The sequence below is a fragment of the Balaenoptera musculus genome, chromosome X, assembly GCF_009873245.2.
Source record: "Balaenoptera musculus isolate JJ_BM4_2016_0621 chromosome X, mBalMus1.pri.v3, whole genome shotgun sequence".
NCBI lineage: Eukaryota > Metazoa > Chordata > Mammalia > Artiodactyla > Balaenopteridae > Balaenoptera > Balaenoptera musculus.
The window spans coordinates 12,221,349-12,245,162 of NC_045806.1; the positions used below are offsets into that span (position 1 = coordinate 12,221,349).

Below are 23,814 nucleotides of genomic sequence, written 5' to 3' on the forward strand. Positions count from 1 at the left end.
CACACTTTGGCGTTACCTCATGGTTTCCTGACTCGTGTGAGAGAAGTCAGCGTCACAAGCGGGCTTTTGCCGAGATGTTTTCTCGTCCTTTCCAGTGCAGAACTCTCCAAACAAAGACAGGTTATCACATGTACCCGAGAGCTGCCTGGGAAAAGCAGGAGCTGTAGTTATCAAAGTTGGAACCTTTATGAAATATGCTTTTGTCTCCGTTTTTGTTGCGCTCAATCAGGTCAACAAGTATTGGCTAAGCGTTGAGCGCGGTTTCCTGTGGGATTGTGTAAGACCTTGCAGGACAATAAACGTTTGGGGGGCACTGAGTAATGTAGCCATTTCTGACCCAGCAGCCGGGAAAATGTGAGGCAATTTGCGGCTGCTGGAAGGAGGACAGCTGCGGCTGTGTCCCTACAAGAGCAGAGCGACCTCACCGCCGTGGACCCGGGCAGCAGAGCCAGGCAAAATGGTGCGTGGAAGGGCAGGTGGCTCTACAGTGTCATGTCCTACAGGAAAATAGGTTCGGATCTGGGTGTTGTAGAGCCTGAAGTTCACAAACTTGGGGGGAGGGGGGTGCTTTAAGAAAAATAGTGCAAAATTATGAAGGTGAAATTGCTGGGGCTCCTCTGGGGGCTTTGGGTGGGACCATGTCATTCGGGGGCCTGCTATAGAAGAGTCACTGGAAATTCCCTCCTAGCTCAAGATCTCGTTCAGGGAATCTGTCGGGTTGTGTGTACATCACCATCAGCTTGATCTAGCTTTGTGTCTATTCCTCTGCTGATTTTCTCCATACTATTCTTAAGCCATTGCCCTTCGAGGACTTTTCTTTTTTTCCCCTTTATTAACTTTTTTAATTGAAGTGTAGTCGATTTAGAGTGTTGTGTTAGTTTCAGGTGTACAGTAAAGTGATTCAGTCATACATATATATATACACATATATATAAAAATCTATCCTTTTTCAGATTATTTTCCATTATAGGTCCTTCTGTGACTTTTCATATTGGCTTCGTAACTGCTCCCAAAAAGACAAAGAAATGTTAGTCATGCCTTCTTTTATTTATCTGTGCTTTATGATGGTTTTTTTTTTGCTACGAATATTTATTCTTAGCTTCCTGAAGTCCCCCTAAGTCAGGGGCCTGCGGGTATTCTAGATGGAGGTAGAAAGATGGGAGGGAGGTGAACACACAGTTGCAGCCACATACATAGAATTTTGAAAGTTCTCGCAGACCATGATGGTTTCATTGGATTTAAAAAGCAGTACAACTATAATGTGGTCTAGGTCATTGCTTTTCAAACTCTCGTGTGCACATAAGTCACCTGGGTATCTCACTAAAATGCAGATTCTGATGCACTAGGGCTGGGGTGGGATCTGAGAGTACGAACTTCAAACGAGCGCCCAGGGTAGGCTGCTACTGCCTGTCCGTGGGCCACACGTGGAGTAACATCCACGTACTGATTCGTAGAAATCGGTGGCACAGATACACAGTCAAACTGCTTTTAAGGCAACCAGTCCCAGGATTGAAAGGTTGTAACAGAGCCACGGAGCAGGGGCTTGTTGACTAGAGAAGGCGTGCGGAGTCTTCCCCTCCCAGTATCTCCTATCCCCAGGGGGCTGGGGGAAGGAGGGTGAAGACTAAAATTTTACGTTGATGTCATCTCGTTGTCTCCAGCTTTTAAACTTTGCTATGGTCTTTTTAAAAACTTTGCCTACAGAGTGATGAGGGGAAGGGGTACAGGTTTCTGGAACATCTACTAGGGTGCCAGGCATTGTACCGCCATTTTCTCTCGACTCCTCATAACCCTTTCAGGTGGCTATTGTTTTACTCCCTTTACAGATGGGGAAGCTGAGGTTTAGCAGGGTGAAGTAACATGCCGCGTTGCATAGAGACAGGGCAGGGATTTGAACCCACCAAAGCTTGGTGCTTTTGTCCACACCAACCTGTATCCTTAGCAGTGCTACGTGTTAAACTAATTCAGCATGAGGCATTAGGATGTGAATTTATCACTTTTTGCTTTTCTTCTGAGGAAGGTGCCCAGAGGGGTGCGCTGGGCAGGGGGGGTGAGCGGAAGGAAAGAGGCTGCTGAAGAGAAGGAGAGGGCTTAGCAAAGCTCTGTGAGGCGCTGAGGATGAACGTCACACCAAAAGCAAATTTTAGCTCTAACAGGAAGGGCATTGGCATTCTCTGTGCAAAAATGGCTTCCTAAAATGTGTGCTTTCCATAAATTCATTTTGGAGCAACCAAGGTATGGTGTTTCAAAATGCTGGATTCAAGTGTCAATGTTAAAGGATTTCTGTCCGTATCATGCCGAGATCAACTGTAACTTTCTCTCGCCTGCAAAATGTCCTATGAAACGGGGATTTGTCAGGTTCTGTGGAGCTGGTATTTGTCTTTGGCCAGCATCTTAAGAGTTATATTTTTGAACCACTTGACCTGATTCTGAGTTAAGCTTTCTGTTCCTGTTTAACTTACCATCATATTTTGTTCAGTTATTTAGCAGGAAGGTAGGCAGGCCTGGCCTTGGGCAAATATCTGAAGGTCAAGTTTGCCACAGGTCCACCATTTTGGCTTTCGGAGCCCCCATCCCAGTCCGCACTTGGAGCGTCTTCCCTTTCCTTCCCGCCCTCCCCGCTCCACTGCCCTCCCACCACATGTATTATTTTAATATCTTGACACCTATCAAAATCTTAGGTAAATGATATGTAAAGTAAGGGAAGATAACCAAATCAAATAAAGGGGTAAGGAATTGCTACCCTCACCTCTCAACTCTAAAAAATAAAGCTTTAAAGGCACCATCCTGAGCCAGTCAGGGAACATACATTTTAATTGAGGGAACTATCCAATGGCCCCAATTAACTATACATACCTTTCTCCCTTCCTTTCTTGACTCCTGCTCCCCTTCTGCACCACTTAGAATTTATTCCAACTTCTGAGGTTGTATGTTCTTACCTATTTTCAAAACGTGGGCTAGAGTTTTGCTATTTAACACTGCTTTAGAGGTTCCTGCTGAAAGATTATTTATAGGTCACGTCTTTCTGATATTTCCAATAAAGGCTCCCTTGCGTGTATCTGGTAAGGCTCAAATTTATGCCTAGTTCTACCAGACCACAGGCTTTAGCAAGGCTATCATACATTTAGCTGAACACATAGATCTCTTTCAGTGTATTTATTGCCATGATGGTGTGGGCAAGTGTCCCAGGCAGGACACCAGTAATCTGGCTCCCTGGGCTGTGTCTCTCTAGTCACAGTGTCGCGATTCTGGCTAAGTCACCTAGGCTGCCAGGGCTCAGTGTTGCATCTCTAAAATGACTTCTAGGGTTCCTACCACCTTTGATACCCTGTGGCTGCCTTCCTACATTTAGGTTAGAGCCTTCTCTGATTAGGAGCGTTACACAGCTGGCATATCCTTCTCTAACATCTGCGTTGTGGTCAAGAATATGGGCTGGGCACAGACATAGAAAACAAACTTATGGTTACCAAAGGGGAAAGGGCAGGGAGGGATACACTTGGAGTTTGGGATTAACATATACACACTACTATATATAAAATAGATAAACAACAAGGACCTACTGTATAGCACAGGGAACTCTACTCAATATTCTGTAATAACCTATATGGGAAAAGAATCTGAAAAAGAATATATATATATATATATATATATATATATATATATATACGAATCACTGTGCTCTACACCTGAAACTAACACAATATTGTAAATCAACTATACTTCAATAAAAAAGAATGGATAAGCAACAAGGATATATTGTACAGCACAGGGAAATAGAGCCATTGTTTTGTAATAACTTTAAAAGGAATATAATCTAAAAAAATATTGAATCAGTATGCTGTACACCTGAAACTAATATAATATTGTAAATCAACTATACTTCAATTAAAAATTTTTTTAAATTTCTCCAACATAAAATAAAATGAATATGGGCTACGGAGTTAGACTGCCTGGATTCAGACCCCAGCTCCTGCGCACCTGCAGTGCGGCCTGGGCGGTTTACTTATCTGTGACAGCGTCATCAGCTGTAAGCAGGGAATGATGTTGCAACCTACCCCGTAGGGGGGCTTTGTTACAACTTACCCCACAGGATGGGGCTGTTTATGGCCTACCCCATAGGGCGGTTGTGACCAGTAAACAAATGCATCTTTTTAAGGTTCTTTAAAGAGCACCTGGCACTTGGTGAGCCCTCCTTAAATGTTAGCCAGGATTATCATCACCGCGATCACTTACATCCTTCAAGGTCCAATTTGAATGCCCTCCCTTCCATAATATCTTTCTCAATTATCTTAAGAAAAATAATAACTTTTCCTTCCTCGGGCCTTTCGTAGCAAAGAGTAAGGACTCCTCTCTAACTTGAGTTGTTTCTCTCCACCTTTTTCTCTTTTAATCATAAATAAATTATGGGTACCCATAGCGTGCCCAGTATTTTCACATAAAGTTTCTCATTTAAGTCACATAAAGTTTCTCATTTAAGTCACATAAAGTGAAAGAGCTGTTACCCGTTTCATTTTACAGGTGAGAAAACTAACATTTACAGCACGGAAGGGGCTTGGTCAGGGTGACACAGTCCACGAGTGGCAGTCCTGTCACCTCTTCGAAGGCTTCTGAGGCTACCAGAAGTCAGCAAGCTTGCATATCCCTGAGCTACTGAAACCATCTCTCAAACCCGTTCATTGTCACTCAAGCACACTGTAGGCCCAACACCAAGTGTGCTGAATAGATATGCAGGCTTGAACTCCTTACTCTCATGATATCGTTTTCTTATAAATGCTAAGTAACCATAGTGATTCCAAGTCTGGTTAATTTAGCATGCACCTTTTATGTTTAAAAGTTACACAATGGTTGCTGACTTCCTTATAGAAAATACTGTACTGATTTCTGACAGTTTTTGGTTTTTTTTTTTGGCCTCCCCTGCACTTTAATCTTTCTAGTCTCATGTGTTTATGGAAATAGGCAGCCTGAGCTATTTGGTAAGCAAATTGATGCATCTATTCTATGTAGGTAGTGATATATGAGTGTCCAGCCAAATCGCACCAGCTTCTCTATGGAAATAGATTTCTGGTTTCTAGCTTTAAGATCGAATTTTATTTTGTTTAGTTTTTTTTTTTTAAAAAAAAAAACCTTCCCAACTGAATTTCCCTTAAATGTGGGTAGGCAGAGCCGAGTTTGCTAGTCACTGGACAGGCGGTTGAGTGAACAGTGGCCCTGGAGCCCTGTTGACTTATTGTCCTAATACAAGGCGAGAGACGTTCCATTTCTAAAAATTAGTCCTCACCATAGACATGCCTTCAGTTTAGAATCTAGGCTACTCTAGGAGAAGAGGGAAGTACAAGGAAGGGACAGAAGCAAGTAGAAGGAGAAAGGCAGGTCCAAACTTGATCAGGAACCAAGTACTGTCTCAGAAGAAACTGATCGGGAGATGACAAAAGTGTGAGTCATCAAAACAGGGTTCTTTAACTTTGTTAAGATGCGCTGGAGTCCAGCTTAGGGAGCGGAACTTTGAAGGACCTCAGAGGCAGGTGGCTCCAGGTGTTTGTGACATGAGAACCATAGATTACAGACACGTATGCACAGCATGTGAACTCATTTTTGTGAAAATAAACACCTGCATGTGTAATTTGAAAAAAATCTAAAGGTATGTTCACCAAAATGTTAACAGTTTTCTTTTGCTTGTCTGTAGTTCTTGCTTTTGTCGAATAAACATGTATCACATATGATTTTAAAAATGAAAGCCAAAAAATTCACAAAGGGCAGGATTTGGAATAAACATTTTTGTTAAAATTTGACAAATTATATTTCATTAGATGCAACGATGTGTATAAACTCTTGGAGATTTATTAGAAAATGTTCTTGAGGACTCGGTACCTTCCTTTCTACTCAATGTCCTTCTTCCCTTCAATATACAGAAGCGACTTTGTGAATTTCATTTGTCAGTGGTTTCTGTGGCTCATCATATTAATTTTTGAGATAAAATTCCCCAAGAAACCATTCTTCATGTGATGAATGTGCAAGTTCTCTAAACAAAGAAGCATGTGTATCATCATGTAGTACGAGAAGGGCTGTGCTCTACCTTGGACATTGGGCTTTGCGTTTTTAAAACAGTGCTCTTAATGTTACAAATTGATTCAGCGTCTGAAAAAAAATGTTGAAAAGTTAACTTTGTATTCAACTAACCAGATCTATTTAACTACCACTCTGCTTTGAGGAGGAATGTTTTAGCTGTGGATGTAAAAGACATTTGACAAGAGTTTTCACAGTGTTCTCTTTCTGCTTTGTTAGTTAATTTTTTTCATGGAGAAATTTAAAAGGCAAAAAGTTCCCTACACCTCTGCCCAGTGTGATATGGCTCCTCCAAAGGGGACTTTAACTCACAAAAAGTAGACCTTCCAGAGTTTCAATAAGTGTTCAAGCAAATTCTCTTCCGGCCATAGACTACGGGTGTAGAAAATAATCTTATCTGAACAGGCGTGTGCGTAGAGGTTACCACGGAGGCAAAGGTGAAGGGAGGCGTGCTCCCTGCCTTCCCAGGGCCGGCTGGGCTGACTGTGCCCTGATCTCTGCCTCATCTTTGAGTCCAGGACCAAGAAACCAGTGGCCATGGAGAATAGCACTCATTGGGCTCAAAAAGAAACCCATTCCACTTTCACAAAAGAATTATACTTTTTTTCCAGATAAAACAATATTCAAAGCAAAAAGTGGCCAAGACTTTATTATATTTAATGGCTAAGATTTCTACTACTTCTGCCTAGGAGACGAACAATGCCCTTGGAGAACATTTGAGGTTTTAATAAATAATTGCCTGATCTATGTAGATAAATAATAAAAGCTGATTTGCTTGATTCCCATTTTTACAGTGGTGTGGCCTATGTCACGAGGGAAACTGGCTGGGCCTGACCATGGTTTATTCAATGCCAAGCAGAGTTTCTTAGTCTCCCTTTCTTCCACTCCTACCATAGTGGGCCCATCATACTCTGGGGCCATGCCCATTAGTGACTGTGTGGCTGCTTCCTGATCAAGTGATAAATAGGATGCAAATATCTTCTTGTTAATGCATGACCCTGGCATAGCCAGAGGGAAAATGAGTGGGGTGTCTCAGAGCAGTGACTTTTTGCCTAGAGCTTGAGAGTTAAAGACCTACAAGCACACTTCTTCAGCTCTATCGAAATTAAGGTGAGTAAAGTTAATTACCTTCAGATTATCAATAAACAAAGAAAGATAGTAATGATTGGGCATCTGACTGCTAATAACCATGTGATTTCACAAAGCAAAGAAGAACATAAGGAAGTTGGTCTCTTGTGGCCGACTGCTTAGCATTCCTTTTCATTACCAGACCTGATATCAGACAGAGGGTTGAAGCAACAGTCTTAGTGGAACCAGAAAAAGAAGGCATTTATTTTCCAGAAATATCTTAACTTTTAATGTTTAATGCAGTTTTGGAAGAAAAAGCAAGAGTGTTTTTAGTTTATGAAGCACCAATTCTTTCAGTTCTTTTAAATCTCTTTTGATAGCTTTTGAAAATGTTTTATGCTCAGAAATAGTGAAAATTATACCCAAGTCCTTTATGCTAAAGATCTGATCATGTTCAGAGACTGTGGTGTCATTTACAACAATATCAGAGTCTCACAGTGGTTTGGATAATTTGGTCCAACAATTGGCCACATTAGTGGAGAGAAGTTTCAGTTGATCAGTTGCTTCAGACATGGTGAACTGTCTGGAGTTCAGATTGTTTAAAGTTGGATGATATTCGTTTCAATTCAACAAACGTCCATAGAATGTTTAAGGAAAGAGGAGAATTTTGACATGGTGGTCTGGAAGGTAGTGTGAAGATGGTGAATTTATGATCCAAAGTGGGAGATGAGTACAATGCATAAAATGCTATAAAAATATCAACGTATTTAAACACGTCAAAGCCAAGGCAGTAGGAAAAAAGTGCAGGAATGTGTGTGTTTAAGAGCCTGCTTCATTGCATTTTCCTCTATACTGTTAAATCTAATTTTAAAAAACTATTTATATTATCTGTTAATGAGAAATAGTTGAATAAAAATTATGAAAGCTAAAAGACAACCTAGCTAGATGCTGCCAACATTCATTCTAATCATTTTATTTTATTTAGGACGACAATATGGACACAGAATCCATTCTAGAAGAACTTCTTCTCAAAAGGTCACAGCAAAAGAAGAAAATGTCACCCAATAATTACAAAGAGCGGCTTTTTGTTTTGACCAAAACAAACCTCTCCTACTATGAATATGACAAAATGGTGAGACCCTATTTATTTCATTGTTTTTAATGCTACTTATTTTTCTCAAGTCTCCACAAAGTGCTTAATATAAGGAAACATCAGGTTTCTTAGCGAACACAGTAAAAATCAACTTGCACTCACTTATCACATTGTCTTTTCTTAGCCAAGTTATAATTAATTCAAGATAAAGCATTTTCAAACATTGCTTAACTTTACTAAGGCAAATTGTAACTTTAGAACAGTGGTTCTCAACTGGGGGTATTTTTGCCCTCCAAAGGATACTTGGCAATGGCTGGGGACATTTTTGGTTGTCATCATTGGGGGAGGGGGGCAGTCTGCTACTGGCATCGAGTGGGTGGAGGCCAGGGATGCAGCTAAACATCCTACAGTGCCCAGGCTGGCCCCGCCACAAAGAATGATCTGGCCCCGAATAGTGCTGAAGATGAGAAACCCTGTCTTAACAAATGCTGGAAATAAGACTATTTCTGTGCAGCTGAGAATTCTATCACAGTAGAAATACTGAAATACTGTCATAAAATTGAAACAAGATGAAGATGCTTAATTTTCCTGAATAGATTAACCATATGGCAGGTGATTTGAAATGTGTTTCAAGATTATCAAAAAAAATTAAGTGCTGCTTGAAGACTTGCTTTTGGAGGAGTTTATGTCCACACTCGAAAAATATATTCTCTCATCATTGGATTTTGACTATTATGGAATAATTGGAATGATTCTCACGTGCCCATCTCATCTCCCAATCTCCCTCCTAAGTGTAACGTTAACTTGATTCTGTTCTTTATGCACCACGGTATATCACGTGAGGCATCTTATATTTTCCTTTTAATTCAGAAAAGAGGCAGCAGAAAAGGATCAATTGAGATTAAGAAAATCAGATGTGTGGAGAAAGTAAATCTTGAGGAGCAGACCCCCGTGGAGAGACAGTACCCATTTCAGGTAAGGGGAGGGATAACATTCCATTGGATGGATGGCTCTTCTTTTAATATTTTCTATTATGAACTCAGTATTGGGGGGATAAAGAAAGATGTTGCTAAATGATTCATTAAGACGATGGCAGGTGCTTATATTTGTGTAACCATAGAGAGCATTCTCAACCTCTCTCTGAATTTGGAACATCCCCAGATAGGATTGGGGCAGTTTGCTAAAATTCTATCCACCAAGCTGCCTTCCCTAGCGGGAGAGAAAGATAGATGAGTGTGTAAGCCTTAGTGGTCTGACTTGCCTTGGGGTCTGATGATCTCTTTCATCAAACATTGTGGAGCATTTCCAATATGCTACAAGGTACTAGGCAGGCTATCAGGAATAAAATGCCATCCCTGTCCCCAAGGCATTTACAGAGCATTATAATGCAGGGAGGTGGGTGTTAAGACGAAGGTGGCAGCGTAGCCATGGTGTCCCAGAAAGGAGAAGCTGCACTTCTCACTCCAAGAGGTCAGGGAGATTTCCTGTTGGAGGTGACACTCAGGTTGGGAAGGACAATGGGAGTTTAGCCCAGCAAAAACAGGAAGGGCAGCGAAACCAAAGAAACAGCAGATGTCAAGACCCTGGTAGGTGAAACAGTATGGCATGTTTGGAGAAATCCAGGTGGTGCTTAGAATTAAGCAGCCCCATGAAAGAGTGAGAGACGAGCCTGCAGAGGTAGCCAGGGCCATATCATGAATGCCTTTGCACAGCACGCTACGGAGTTTGAATTTTACCCTGAAGTATTTCAAACACTGGTCTCCTATGGAGAGGGTGCCTACAGTACCCCATGGGAGTGACTTGATCTAACACCTGCCCTACTTTTATTATATCAGGAACACTTATCTTTCTGCTCTAGAGACAGACAGACTGTTCTTCCAATGGTCAGACTACCCTGTGCTAGTATGAGGGAACAGTGGCCAAAAAATGAAATAAAATAAAATAATCCAGTCAGTGAACAGTCCATACTTCCCACTTAAAAAAAAAAAAAAGAAAAAAGAACATTGCCCAATTGGGAAAAACCGGAGGAGCGTGTGCTCATGGAAGATGCTTCAAATGAGTATCACCACGGCATGGAATACTCAAAAGAACATGAGCTTTGGAACACCACAGAGCTCCTAGCCCCACTGCTTATATTTGTGTAACCATAGACAACATTCTCAACATCTCTCTGAGTTTGTTTCTTCATTTGCAAAGTGGGCATAATCATATATTTTTATAGACTTGAAAGGGAATTAAAATGTTAAATTATCTAGGAAAGAGCCCAGAAACTAGTTGGTATTTAGTAAATGGTCTGTATTGTTTACCCACAAACGCTGAATAAACTAGAGAAGGATCTGGGCAAGACATTGGAATGTTTAAACATTTCACCAAGTATCATAAGGAATAGAAAATGATTTATACTGGGGATTCCAAGGGTGGGACATGACCCAAGGGAGTAAAGTAACAGGGAGACATATTTTCACTCAATATAAGCATGAACCATATAATGATCAGAATGAATGGAAATTGGCAGGGATGGCATAGCAAAAATAAAGGACATTCTATCCCTGAACATATTTTCAAGGATAGAGCAGATAAACATTTTCCAGTGGGCTATAAAGACAGTCATGCACCGGGTTGGTGGATAGACCAGAACACTTCTAAGACACCTGTAATGTCTAACATTTTATACTTTTATAATTCTCCATGGCAGGGCATTCCTGCCATGTCCAGGGCATTCCTGCTGAGGCCTCAATGTTCACTGCTGTCAGATGCATCATTGCTGTGATATTCCAAAGTGTAGAGGTGTCTGGGATAAAATAAATTGAGGGGTGGAGGATAAAAATAACTAGATTTAAAAAATCTAATTCCAGAGCTAATGTGTATTATATAGGCAAACTCAGTGTTTCTCTTGGATAACAAAAATTTGTAGTTGTACCAGAGTGAACTATTACACAATTACATCTAAATGCACTAAATCTTTTCCTTTCCAGATTGTCTATAAAGATGGGCTTCTCTATGTGTATGCATCAAATGAAGAGAGCCGAAGTCAGTGGTTGAAAGCATTACAAAAAGGTAATTTTTTAAAAATGTCACCAACGGGAGTCTCTGACTGAGCTCTTTTGAGGCTTAGTGTAGGAGAGATATGGCAATAAAAGGGCCTAACGCCGATAGAGAAATCTGTTGATTTTCCTACCAACCTCAGAGAATGTGCTGCACTCATCCTTGTTTTGCATTCTCTTTGTTACCTAGAGGAAGCCTGGGGATCGGATTCCCTTTCCTGCCCAGCACAGAGCTGGCTATTGTGCCTTCCCCACAGCTAGGAGGAAGCCAGACCACCTACTCTCCACCCACTGCGCTTGCCTTTATCAGAGCAAAGTCTAGATCCTCATGGGGCTCTCTCTTGGGTCCCGTAGCTACTGTGCTTTGGATATTTACAGAAAATTATGTCTAATACTTACTAATACTTATCATTTGCCAGCTACTGTGTCAAGTAGTTGTAAAACATTTTCTTAGGTAATCCTCTTGACAACTCTACGGCAAGGGGTAATAATACTATTCTCCATTTTTCAGATAAGTGAAATTACACAGACATGGCAAACGTCACATACCTAATTACGGAGAACACATAATTCAATTACCCAAACCCAACTTTTTAAACAGTACAGTATAAATGCCAGGCAAAACTGGGAATTTCATGAAACATTTATTTAGTGATTCTTAGGCTGCCCTGGTAACAACCTTTGACAGAAGAGAGAAAATTATTACTAATTTGGCACTATGATGTTTCTCCCTATGATATTTTTATTTTAAAGGTGGGTAATGGTGTGAGGACAGTATTTAACTCAAACGAGTGACTCTATTGGTAGAATTTCAGATATTAAGCTCCCAGATGGGGGAAGATTTTACTTCATTTAAGTTTTAGATTCGGGCTCTTCTCACTACCCCTCAAATTACACCACTTAGACAACCACCTACTCTACTTCAATGCAAATACATCCTTTTTCACTCATAGGGCTTAATTTTCCCTTTATATGAAAGGGTTTAGCAACCTATTCTGTAGGAGAATCAAGTGGTCCAGGTAAGAGAAAACAACATGGTTTTTTAAAATATGCACATATTCCTAGAAAAGTAGCCCCATAAACCGTTTACTCCTTAGTGGAAACAGGTCAAAAGTCACGAAAGACCAAGAAGAGGGATGAGGAACTGTTCTAGCTCAAGAAAAACTAGAAAACTAAATGCCATGTGTGTTTCTAGATTGGATCCTCCATCAGAAAAAGTGAATGATTACAAAGGGTATTATTGGAATAACTGGAAAATTTTTGAATACAAAATATATATTAAGTAAAAGTATGGTATCAGTGTTAAATTTCTTGAATTTGATAATTGTATTACAGTTATGTAAGGAAATGTCCTTGTTAACAGAAATTACATGCTAAAGTAGTTATGGATGACATTATTTAGGTCATGATATCTGTGACTTACTCTCAAATGGTTAAGCAAAACATAATAATGATAAAAAATTTTAATAATAATAATAATGTGTATGTACAGAGAGAAAATGAGATGAAACAAATGTGGCAAACAGTTAAAAGTTGGTGAGTCTGTGTGAAGGGTATATGGACATTCACTGCACTATTCTTGCAACTTTTCTGCACATTTGAAATGTTTCAAAATAAAAAGCAGAAGCGGGGGGAGTATATGTTTATTGGAAACTTCTTTTCTTCTTGCTAAGATCTAGTCCTACTCTAAAATCCTAACACCAAGCTGATGCGTATATGTAGTTTTTAGCAGTTTTTTTTTTTAAGACTGATATAAGTTATTGTGTTGTTCCTACTAAAACATGATTAGACTTTTCTTTTTGGCTTTTTAACTCCTGAGTGAAAGACTTACATCCTTTGGGAACCATTTGCTCTTAGCCTGGTTGCTAGCAAAATGAGGTTTTCATTGTTTTATGATAACAGCACTTACTGAATGTGTTTCTTCTCTTGGGCCAACGTTTACTCATGCTATGTTTTCTTCCTGCCTGCTCCCCAGAGATAAGGGGCAACCCCCATCTGCTGATCAAGTACCACAGTGGGTTCTTCGTGTACGGGAAGTTCCTGTGCTGCCAGCAGAGTTGCAAAGCGGCCCCAGGATGTACTCTCTGGGAAGCATGTAATGTGACCCCTCTGTCGGGCTGGACCCTGGGTGGACGAGGCCCTTTAGGCAAACCTGGCAAATGCCAGAACAGCTCGCCAGTTCAGGAAAACAAGATGTGCCAGATTGGTCAGCATCATGAACATCCAGCTTCGAACATGATATCTAGCAAATGAAATCTAATTCCAGGGTCAATTGACTCATGTTCCTTAAAATAATAACAATATGAACATCTGCCATTCATTCATGTCATGAGAAATATTTTTAAATGGAAATCATAAATCAAGCAAGGAGCTGTTTATTTCCTCCCAAAATTCTTCCTGGTTGAAGATAAACTCCAGATGGGTAGAACGTGGTGAACATATCACCATGGTTCACAAACTAACATCATAAACTTTAAAAACCAACATTCTTTTCAAAAATATGTCCAAGGATAAAATTTAAGTAACACTTTTAATTGCCATATATACCAAAATGATGGATGGCCAAGTTTTCAGATCTATTTAAAGTGGTTTGCCATTCTGTACATGTTTGTTGATTTCTTAATAACATCACAGAAAGTAGTGTAGGGTTTGCTTTACGTGCAATCGGATTCTATCCAGAGTTATATTCCCAGGGAAATCTGCCTGAGACTTTATCCAGGGACAGAAAGCCCACTGAGTGGCTTTGAAGGGCTAATGGAGGGAAAGAATTATGTTGTTTTCTGCTTGTGCCCTACGGGGCCCCATTCTATCACCAGGATACTTACATGAAGCAGTCATATATTTTAGAAGTTTATCGTTGCTTAACAACATGAAGTTGTTGATAAATAAGAAGGAGAACTTATTTTGGTAACAGTTTTACCAGCCTGGACAAAATATGCTTGGACTATAATGACTTTAAAGAATTAAATGAGATCAGCTGCATGATAACAACTTCAGGAACTGTAAAACAAGGACGTGAAATATCATTCAAATTCACCCCACAATAGTATTGACCCCCGACAATCGTGTTAATACTACGGGTAATTTTACAAGAAAATCAGTGACTAAATATTCATTATATTTCCCATCTCAATTAAACTATACAATGAATATTTATTCATCTTAATTAGATCACATTGCCCTTTATACTCATGAATTGTAATGATTTAATGAACTATACAGAATGAACTGTGCATGTATCTTCCCTCCAGTGTGAAGGGCCAGAGAGTAATGTCTGCATACAGCATTAATCATTTACCCCAATGATTCTGTCTATGGTCAGCATTATTACTCAGCAGGCCAGATTCCAGCTCTGACTTTGCCCTAACTCCCTGGGAAAGAGCAGGAAAACAGGCCAGAGAGAGCACTGCCTTGGGATTATCTTCCTGGGCTCTGTCTGGATGGCACCTGCCATGTGTCCTGGGGGCCAAAGGCTCTCTGCCGGCCTCTGAAGAAAACTACAGAATGTAGTAGAGATGTCATGGCTTGCAGACAGCTGTGATATTGCCTGTCTGCCTAAGTGTAACTTCTTCCCTCGGCCTCCTCCTCTGCTGAGCTACAAGGCAGCCCGCAGGCACATCTACTAGGAAGGGAACAGTTGGGCATCTTTGCTTCCTTCTGTTTCCAAAATGTCATGGACCACCCTCTGTCCAAGGTATATATGGCCTATAAATAAGTTGACCATACACCCCAATTTGTTTGGGACAATCTCATCCTGCAGCTGGGGACCAGGCATAATTATTAAAAGCCTACCCATCACTGTCAGAAATGTTCCAGCTGAGTCAATAAACCATACGGCGACCCCACTTATAAGGCATACAATGGCTTCACCCTCACAACCTGGATGTCTATCTACATGTGTGAGTAGAAAGAAAAACCAACAAGTATCCTAACAACGGGAGGGGGGGGAAGCATATGATAAGTTTGTTCACTTATAAATCAGCTATTTCTATGCATCTTGTATGAGCTGATCAAAGAAGAATCAGACATGGATTCTGAATCCTAGGGTCGTAGATACTACCCAATGAGATTAGATATCTGTTACTCAGATACGAGGTGGAAATGTGGTATAAATTAACAGTTTATAGAATTTAGAGGACCTTGAATTTCTTATCCACTTGGGAAGATACTGATAATCAATGGTGAAGTGGTATCTGAGTCGGGTATTATACAGGAAAGCAACAGAATCACTCCAGATGTTCTGTCTAAGTTCATGTAATCTGGAGTATTGCTCACACAATCTAGTTCACTCTTTTGATTCATAACATTGGGTGTTTTGCTTTGTTTTATTTAAAGTTTTTTCTGCTATTACTTGGTTTTACTCTTCAGATGCTGATCTGCACATTGAACCCAAAGAAGAAAAACACAGAGTTCCCATCTTCCCAGACAGAGTGGTAAGTCGACATTTCAATTTTTTCATAGTCAGGATATATTAAATAAACCAAGAGTTGCCAAATTCAAGACTAGAATACATGGGCTTCATTCAGAATGCCCAGCAAAGAGAGAGAAGACATGACCTATCGCCAATAGCCATGGCAGTAGCAAATAGTAAATTCAAACATAGAACCATTTTACCATTTTATGTTTTTTGCATTTAACGACTGGGCCTTTTTCTAACCTGTAAACACAAAAAATGGTGTACATGGGAGAAGCCCTTAAGATGGCATCACATATAACAGGCAGCTATTATTGGCTGACATTCCTACCCCACCACCAGCATGGCTAAGTCTGCCTCATGTTCGTATCCTGGCAAAGGAACGGGACCCCATTAGGGCACGAGCAGAATATAATTCTTTCCTTCCATTATCCCTTCAGAGCCACTTGGTGGGCTTTCTTCTCTGTCCCTGAGGTATGTCATTACCTCAGATGACATAAAATTTCCCAATTACTAGTAGTCATGAGAACAGCCTCTAAAGTGATCCATCCAATGTTATAATCCCATGACTCGAAACGTCATTTCAAGTTAAAACATCCCCCCCTTCCCTTAGCTCAAGTCTACATCAGAGGGCAGCCTGCTTTGGGGGAGAGGTCATGGAGAGGCTGAGATTTCTGACGCTTTCAGGATTGAGGCCCAGGAAGAGACGGTCTAATGAAAAAGAGACAGTCATACGTGGCCACTCCCATCATGATTTGGTAGTGGTGGCTTCTGGGTGAGACAGTTTTCCAGTGCTGATTCTTTATCATACAGGAGACTTTCGTGGATTTCCCCCTGGGGTGCAGTTTTACGACAGAGCAAATGTCTTGACCCTTAGCTCTTCGGTTTCTATCCTCAAACTTTCTACTGGGTCCATTCACTCATCTGGGGCAGAGTTCCTTTCAAGATGGCTCCCAGCCAACCCTCACTCAAGGGTGGAGTTGGCCTACAGGAAAACAAACAAAACCTTGATTGCTCTGCTCAGTAAAACTGTATGTGGCTCGCGCTCACAGTACAGGCTATCCTTGTACTCTGCTCTCTTGGGTTCAAAGCCATAACTTCCTGCTTTTAGGCTTCCCAGGTAGGTGTCAGCCTCCTCAAATGCCAGGAGACACATAAAATGGCCTCCCTGTGGTTTTGTGGAAGCTCACCTGAAAGTAAGGAAGCATCTCCATCCACCCATCAGCTCTGTGGTGTCTTGGGTACTTATTTTCACCTACACACATTCACACATACTTACTTCTCTCTTTCTAAGTAAAAACCATGTAACTTTTGTAAACCAACATGAAGGACAAAAAGAAATCCATTATTGTCATAGGTTGAATTTTTGTCTCCCCAGATTCATGTCCACCCAAAACCTCAGAATGTGACCTCATTTGGAAAGAGGGTCTTTGCAGATATAATTAGTTAAGGATCAAGATGAGATCATACTGGATTAGGATAGATCATAAATTCAATCACTGATGTCCTTATAAGAAGAGGAGGGGACACAGAGAGATACACAGAGAAGGAGGCCATTTAAAGACCTAAGCAGAGATTGGACTTATGATGCCACAAGCCAAGAATGCCTAGAACCACCAGAAGCTGGAAGAGGCAAGCAAAGATCCTCCCCCACAGCCTTTAAGTGAAACCTTGATTTTGGACTTTTGACCTCCAGAGCTGTGAGAGAATAAATTTCTGTTGTTTTCAACCACCAAATGTGTAGTAATTTGTTATCGCAGCCCTAGGAAACTGATGGAATTTTTAAGGTTTGGGGGTTTTAGTTTGTTATCAGTGATATTGCTTTTTTTGGTTTGGATACATGCTACAGCCCTGAAGCTTGAAAATTATGGCTCTGTAAAACACCTAAGAGCAATGTCCAGAATAAGCAAAGGTCAATTAGTGGTTACCTAGGGGCAGGATGGGAACGGAGACTAACTAGAAATGGGCCCGAGAGATCTTACAGGAGTGATGGAAAGATGCTAAGACTGGATTGTGGTGATGACTGCTCAACTTGATAAATTTACTAAAAATCACTGAATTCTACACTTACAAAGGGTGAATTTTATAGTATGTGGTATGTAAATTATACTCTAATAAAGTTTATTTTAAACAAATCTAAGAGCAGAGGATAATTTAGGAGCCCAAAACCCTGGCATCTAGTCTCTGGCAAGTAATTCCCTCCCCCTCCCTCCCCCTTTCTCCCTTCCCCTTCCTCCTTCCCCCCTCCCTCCCTCCCTTCCCCCTCCCCCTCCTCCCTCCCTCCCCATTCCTCCTTCTCCCTCCCTCCCTCCCTCCTCCCCCTCCTCCCTTCCTCCCCCGTCTCCCCTCCCTTCCTCCCTCCCCTCCTCCTTCCTCCCTCCCCACTCCCTTCCTTCCCTCCTCCCTCCCTCCCCCTCCCCCCTCCTTTCTCCCTCCCTCCCCCACTCCCTCCCTTCCCTCCTCCCTTCCTTCCGATTTTTTAAAATTTAAGAGCTAATATACTTTGGTTGTTAGTCCCCAGTTCATGCATCTGTGCCTCACTGTGATGTACTAAAATCTCTTATCCTTCAAAGCTGAAGATTCCTCGAGCAGTTCCTATTCTCAAGATGGATGAACCATCTTCAAGTACCGCTCTAGCTCAGTATGACAGTGACTCCAAGAAAAACTGTGGCTCCCAGTCAAACGTCAACATGTGGTATATGCCAAGAGAAGACTGCCCTGACTGGTGGCAAGTAAGAAGACTGAAAAGGTAAACCCCAGCTTTCAGTCTGGCTGTGCGGTGCATAGAGTAGACACTGCCCCACTGCCTTGGAGCTGAGCCTCAACTCGGTCCACACAGGCCTCAGCTGAGATAGAGATGCCCTCTGAGAAAATGTTCAGTGCCTGAGCCGGAAGCCTGGGTAGCGGTGGCCCTGCTGAGACTCAGCAGCACAGACTTTCCATTTAGATGATCATATCTAATGATCTAAGTAATACTTGAGCATTTTATTCCCTTTCCTTTCTCTCCCCTCTTCCTCCAAATAACCCCATGCTCCAGAACACCAAATCTTTAAACTATATCCTCTATCTGAGAGAGCTCAGAGTGGGTTACTTTTTAATGTACTTCAGCATCACTGGCCAAATGACCAGTAAATCAAGTGAGGCCATGGCTGCCTTCTCAGGAGGTACACCTTCGCCCACACAGTCTTCTTTGCCACTTCCTCTTTTCACTTACCATCTGGGACATTTTTCCCATTTGAATACATGAGGACATACTAAATTTTTAATTTTTTGAAGTTTTAATTGTGGTAAAACGTAATGTAAAGTTTACCACCTTAGTCATTTTGCAGTGTAGAGTTCAGCAGTGCTCATTACATTCCCAGTGTTGTGCAACCTGCCTGATTACTCTGAATGTCTGTATAGTATTCCCTCATGTGGATAAACCTAAGCGATGCACAATTGATGGATACTCTCCATGTGCTCTTAAAAACCACAAAAAGGCTAAATAAATCGCTTAGCATTTTTAAATAAGAGTTTTCTTATGAAGAACTGAAGGGAAAAAGCTATGTTAGTGAGCAAGGCTGTCTGGGAAGCTGGGGAAGGAGGCATTGCTGTGCTGGGGCTTCTCCAGGAATTCACTGAAGTGTGGTTTTGAAAAAGACCCTGGGCTGTGAAGGCAAACAGGAAGTAGGTCCTACATTCCAAATAAAACAGCCTTTGGACTTGGAGAAGTCGGTACTTCCTCATGCTCCGCTTCGCACCCCAAACGAGAGAGAGAAAATGATGGGTGGCAGAGGATGAAGAGAATCCTGCAGATCCATCTGTGTCCACATGGAGTTAAACGGTTTGGTATTTTCAGGACTTTCCTTTGCAATCATAACAGCAAAGAGGAAAATAACTTATTTTAAAATATATCAGCAACAGAATGCTTGCATACATACAAGAAAATCAGGGCAAACCCAGTCAAGATGATTTATTAATCCAAGTTTTCTATTGTTTGGGGTTATTATGAGCCATTATTAAAATTCTCTTTTGTTTAGGCATCCTGTCAAACTACTGCTTTTTAGTGGAGTCCCTGCAAGTCTGAAAATGTGAAAATGACTCAATAGCTTCCATTTCCAAACCAAGTGACATATATGGGTCAAAATGTTAAAGCTGAAACATATCTAACAAAATTACTTTTGTCATTTAACATTTATAAATAAACATCAATTTATGAAATGTATCCCTCTTTTTTGTAGCAGTGAAGATTTGGCATGCAGTAACCAAAGGGAAAGAAATGTTGTAGATCACAGCACCTTAAAGATGTCATGGTAAATCAAATTCAGATATTCTTTTACACCCAGGATTTCTTCCATTTGCAGGAAAACTAACCACATTTGTAATAATTTTGCAACTAGCCTTTACTTTTTAAGGTAAATATAAAACAAATCCAGGTAGTTTGCTTCTCTGAACCCTGAAGGTGGTCTGAGTTGATGGCTTCTGGGTCACGCTGATACTTCCTACCCATCGTTCATGATATACACTGGTGTTCTCATGAACACGGACATACCGGGCTCAGGCATCTCTAGCAGGAGGGAAAACAACGTAGAGTTGAGTAACTCTTCTCTGAGAATAGCTCTATACACAACCAAGATTTTCTCTAGCTTTATATCACGGCTCTCCCAGAAGCGTCCTCATTTATTTCACAAGCCCGCTCTTCTGACAGAGTCAAAGAAATCTACATTCCTGGGGGCCTTCTGTATCAAGGAGCCAATTTCTCATGAAACTGGGCATGAGCTCAACTTTTAAGCAATTCTCTCTTCACTCTGCTGACACCTTCCCAAGTGCAAAAAAGGAGAAGCTAACAGTCCAGATTTTATTCACATGGATGAAAGCAGGGTGGGACTTGATATGGCACTGTGAGGCACCTGGATTATTTCTTGGTGGTTTTTTTTTTTTTTTTTTGTATTCATGTCATTCCCTCTCTTCTTAAGGGGATCCCCTGAGTCAAGTTCATCTGAAGAAGAGGAAAACCTTGATGACTATGAGTGAGTTTTGAAAGTCCCCTGTGTTTCTCTAAAACTAGACATAGATGTTTCTATTGTTTTCTTCCCCTAAGGTTATAAGCAGATGGCTCAAACTTGCTCAGGAGGCTGTATTTACATGGAGACACTCATGTGAGGTTCTGGGCCATGTATCTGGAGGATGGGTGACAATGAACTGGGTTGTTACTAATGAAAGTATTTTTCCCCAGTCTGGATGATCTAAATCAGCTGCACATATTCCTGGGATTTACCACATACCTGGCCTCCTCTTCATTTCGCTTTGACTTCATAGATACAGCCCATGACATTTCTGCTGATTACTTCTTCCCTGGAGGCCCCTTGCCAGGATGATGTTTGAAGGCTCTTATTAGCGTTGAGTCCAATTGTGAAGTTAGTTATGATGCAGTAATTTTACAAGGTAGCACAACCGAGCCTTGAATATCACAGCATTTATGTTGAGAGATTCCTATTCCTAGAGTGACCTTATCATTGAACACCCAAACTAGGACACTTTAGGAAGAGAAAGAGTGCACTGCTCAATGTTACATCTGGACATCAGGCATAAACTGGACTCCTCTGGGCAAATAAGAATGTGTGATCACCCCAATTATACTGAGACAGGGTGGTCTTAAGTGGCTGTTAAGGTCCTTTCCAAAATCTAAGACTCTATCATTCGACAACAAATAGGGACAAAATAATCGTCTCCTGGACTTAAAGTCTGGCATTAAGGAGAGGTGGGAGTAATAAGGCGCACTGCATCTCTCAGACACCTGCTACCCAACAGCGACCAATTCAGTTGGACACTAGGGTAACACATATTTCTAGTTCTGGTTTTGTATGAGTGCTGTTATTGATTCATTGGCTACGAGTGCAGTGAGAGCATTTACAAAGTACATGTCACTCTTCACCACCTTCTGGTTCCCCTTTAACCGTAGCTTCTTCCCCAACATCTACCCTCTGGAAAGCAACTACTGGAATCATTCAAACTAAGATAAAAATGACTGAGATACAAAATGTAAAACCGATAGCTAGTGGGAAGCAGCTGCATGGCACAGGGAGATCAGCTCGGTGCTCTGTGACCACCTAGAGGGGTGGGATAGGGAGGGTGGGAGGGAGACGCCAGAGGGAGGGGATATGGGGACATATGTATACGTATAGCTGATTCACTTTGTTATAAAGCAGAAACTAACACACCATTGTAAAGCAATTATACTCCAATAAAGATGTTAAAAAGAAAAATGACTGAGAAATGCTAGCACAAAAATTATCCAAAGATAATTATACTTTAACAGATGACAAAGACTTAAACCAAAGGGAGAGAACCTCTAATCATGGATTTTAGTCTTTCGCCTTTAGATGAATTGGAAGGCTTTCTTTGACTTGGAAAGCCCAGATCTGACCATATAGACAGTCTCTATCTCCATCATTTCTAGATTCCAATGGGGTGGAGGCGTGCACTGGGGAAATGATCAGGGCCCCACCCCAGAATCATAATTGGATGGCGGAGACTGAGGAGTCTGAATTTTTAACAGCTCCTCAAGTGATCCTCTTGAACAGCCAGGTTTGGAAAACCCTGATCTGGGCCAATGCCTCATTTTACAGGTGAGAAAGTTAAGTGACAAGTTATGCAATTAAAAACTATTAATTCTCAAAATGGAAATCCTTTCTATTGCAGCTGGTTTGCAGGTAACATCTCCAGGTCACAATCTGAGCAGTTACTGAGACAAAAGGTAAGTAGTCTAGTCTTTAAAATGGCCTCTAAGAATGTCTTTCTAGTGTTGGGCGTGGAGGGTAATGCACTGCTCATAGAAACCTTGCTGCGAATTACACAGCCAAGACATCAGAGTGTTAACTGTCCGCCCTGTGGGTTACCAGGCCCTTCACAGCCAGCCACTTCCTCTAACCCTAGTGCTCTGTAAGAAACCACTCCAAAATGTAGTGGCTTGAAACAACAAGCTTTATGATTCTTCACCGTTCTATGAGTCAGCTGGGCCAGCAGTTCTGCAGGTTTTGCTTAGGGTCACTCATGTGGCTGCATTTAGCTGGTGGACTGACTAAGGGTCGGGTTAGCTGGGGTAGTCAACCAGGGTGCCATATTCCATCTCCATGTGGCTAACTTGGGCTTCCTCACAGCACGGTCATCTCAAGGCAGTGGTTGAAGAGGCCAAGCCCCACAGTTCAGTGCAAGCAATTACAGGGTCTCAGCTTTTGTCATGTTTGCTAATGTCCCACTGGCCAAAGCAAATCACCTGGGCCAGCTCAAAGTCGATGTGGGAGGGGACTACACAGGGCAGGAATATACAGAGAGATGATTTACTGGGGGCCATCTGTACCTCATACTTCAAGCCTGTCACTAAAACCATTAGCACCTAAACCAGAGCACAGCAGATGTAATGGGGAATAAATCTATTGGATTTTGTTACTAATTGGTAATGGACTTACCAACTGCAAACTCTTTTGACCTACAAAAATGACACTTTGCTATAGTTCAACCTAATACAACACACCAATTATTTCTTGGAGGGGTACTAGTGAGAATGTGGTGACCACTACCTAACTTGGTATTTTGTCACATGCATGGTTTAATATCCACTTTGTCTAAATCTAAATATGCTTAGTATCAGCACATTACAAAAGACAAGTTGAGCATAAATTTAATAAATGATTTGTTCTGCATCTTTGGTTTTCTAAAACCTTCCAAGGGCATGATATGGTGATATGTGGTTTAAAATTTTATCTCTGAAAGATTAAAATGTTAGGCTTGCACAAACACAAAACAGGGAAAATTATCAGAGAAAGTTAAAAATTAACTGGAGAGGAAGAGTTGAAGCACACAGGGTAGATCTATAAAGACACTGAGTGAGAGGAGGAAAGCTAAACCAGGGGTCCCTTCTGTGCCAACTGGTGAGTAATCTGTGCCATCAATGTTTAAAGTGGATCTAAAAGATCTACTTTCCTACTACCTACCAGGGCAAATCGTTTTCAAGAATAATGAAAATGTTTTCTGTCCCTTCCACACTCTCCTTCCTATTTAGGGAAAAGAAGGAGCATTTATGGTTAGAAATTCCAGCCAGGCGGGAATGTACACAGTGTCCTTGTTTAGTAAGGCTATGAAGTAAGTATGAT

The 23,814-nt window shown here is 41.2% G+C and overlaps 1 protein-coding gene across 4 annotated transcripts in view; it reads left to right on the forward strand.

Annotated features, from left to right (window-relative positions):
- The first annotated feature begins 354 nt into the window (after nucleotides 1-354).
- Nucleotides 355-23,814, forward strand: part of BMX (BMX non-receptor tyrosine kinase) — a 47,287-nt gene continuing 23,827 nt past the window's right edge. For 2 of the 4 annotated variants that reach the window (XM_036839048.1, XM_036839050.1), the window contains exons 1-11: nucleotides 355-460; nucleotides 8,117-8,263; nucleotides 9,095-9,199; nucleotides 11,200-11,281; nucleotides 13,244-13,363; nucleotides 15,637-15,701; nucleotides 18,256-18,431; nucleotides 19,903-19,974; nucleotides 20,638-20,691; nucleotides 22,364-22,418; nucleotides 23,724-23,803. In XM_036839048.1, coding sequence (XP_036694943.1) covers nucleotides 458-460; nucleotides 8,117-8,263; nucleotides 9,095-9,199; nucleotides 11,200-11,281; nucleotides 13,244-13,363; nucleotides 15,637-15,701; nucleotides 18,256-18,431; nucleotides 19,903-19,974; nucleotides 20,638-20,691; nucleotides 22,364-22,418; nucleotides 23,724-23,803 — 959 coding nt within the window. In that variant the 5' untranslated portion in view covers nucleotides 355-457. The remainder of the gene's footprint in view (nucleotides 461-8,116; nucleotides 8,264-9,094; nucleotides 9,200-11,199; nucleotides 11,282-13,243; nucleotides 13,364-15,636; nucleotides 15,702-18,255; nucleotides 18,432-19,902; nucleotides 19,975-20,637; nucleotides 20,692-22,363; nucleotides 22,419-23,723; nucleotides 23,804-23,814) is intronic. The other 2 variants (XM_036839049.1, XM_036839051.1) reach the window with 2 other exon arrangements.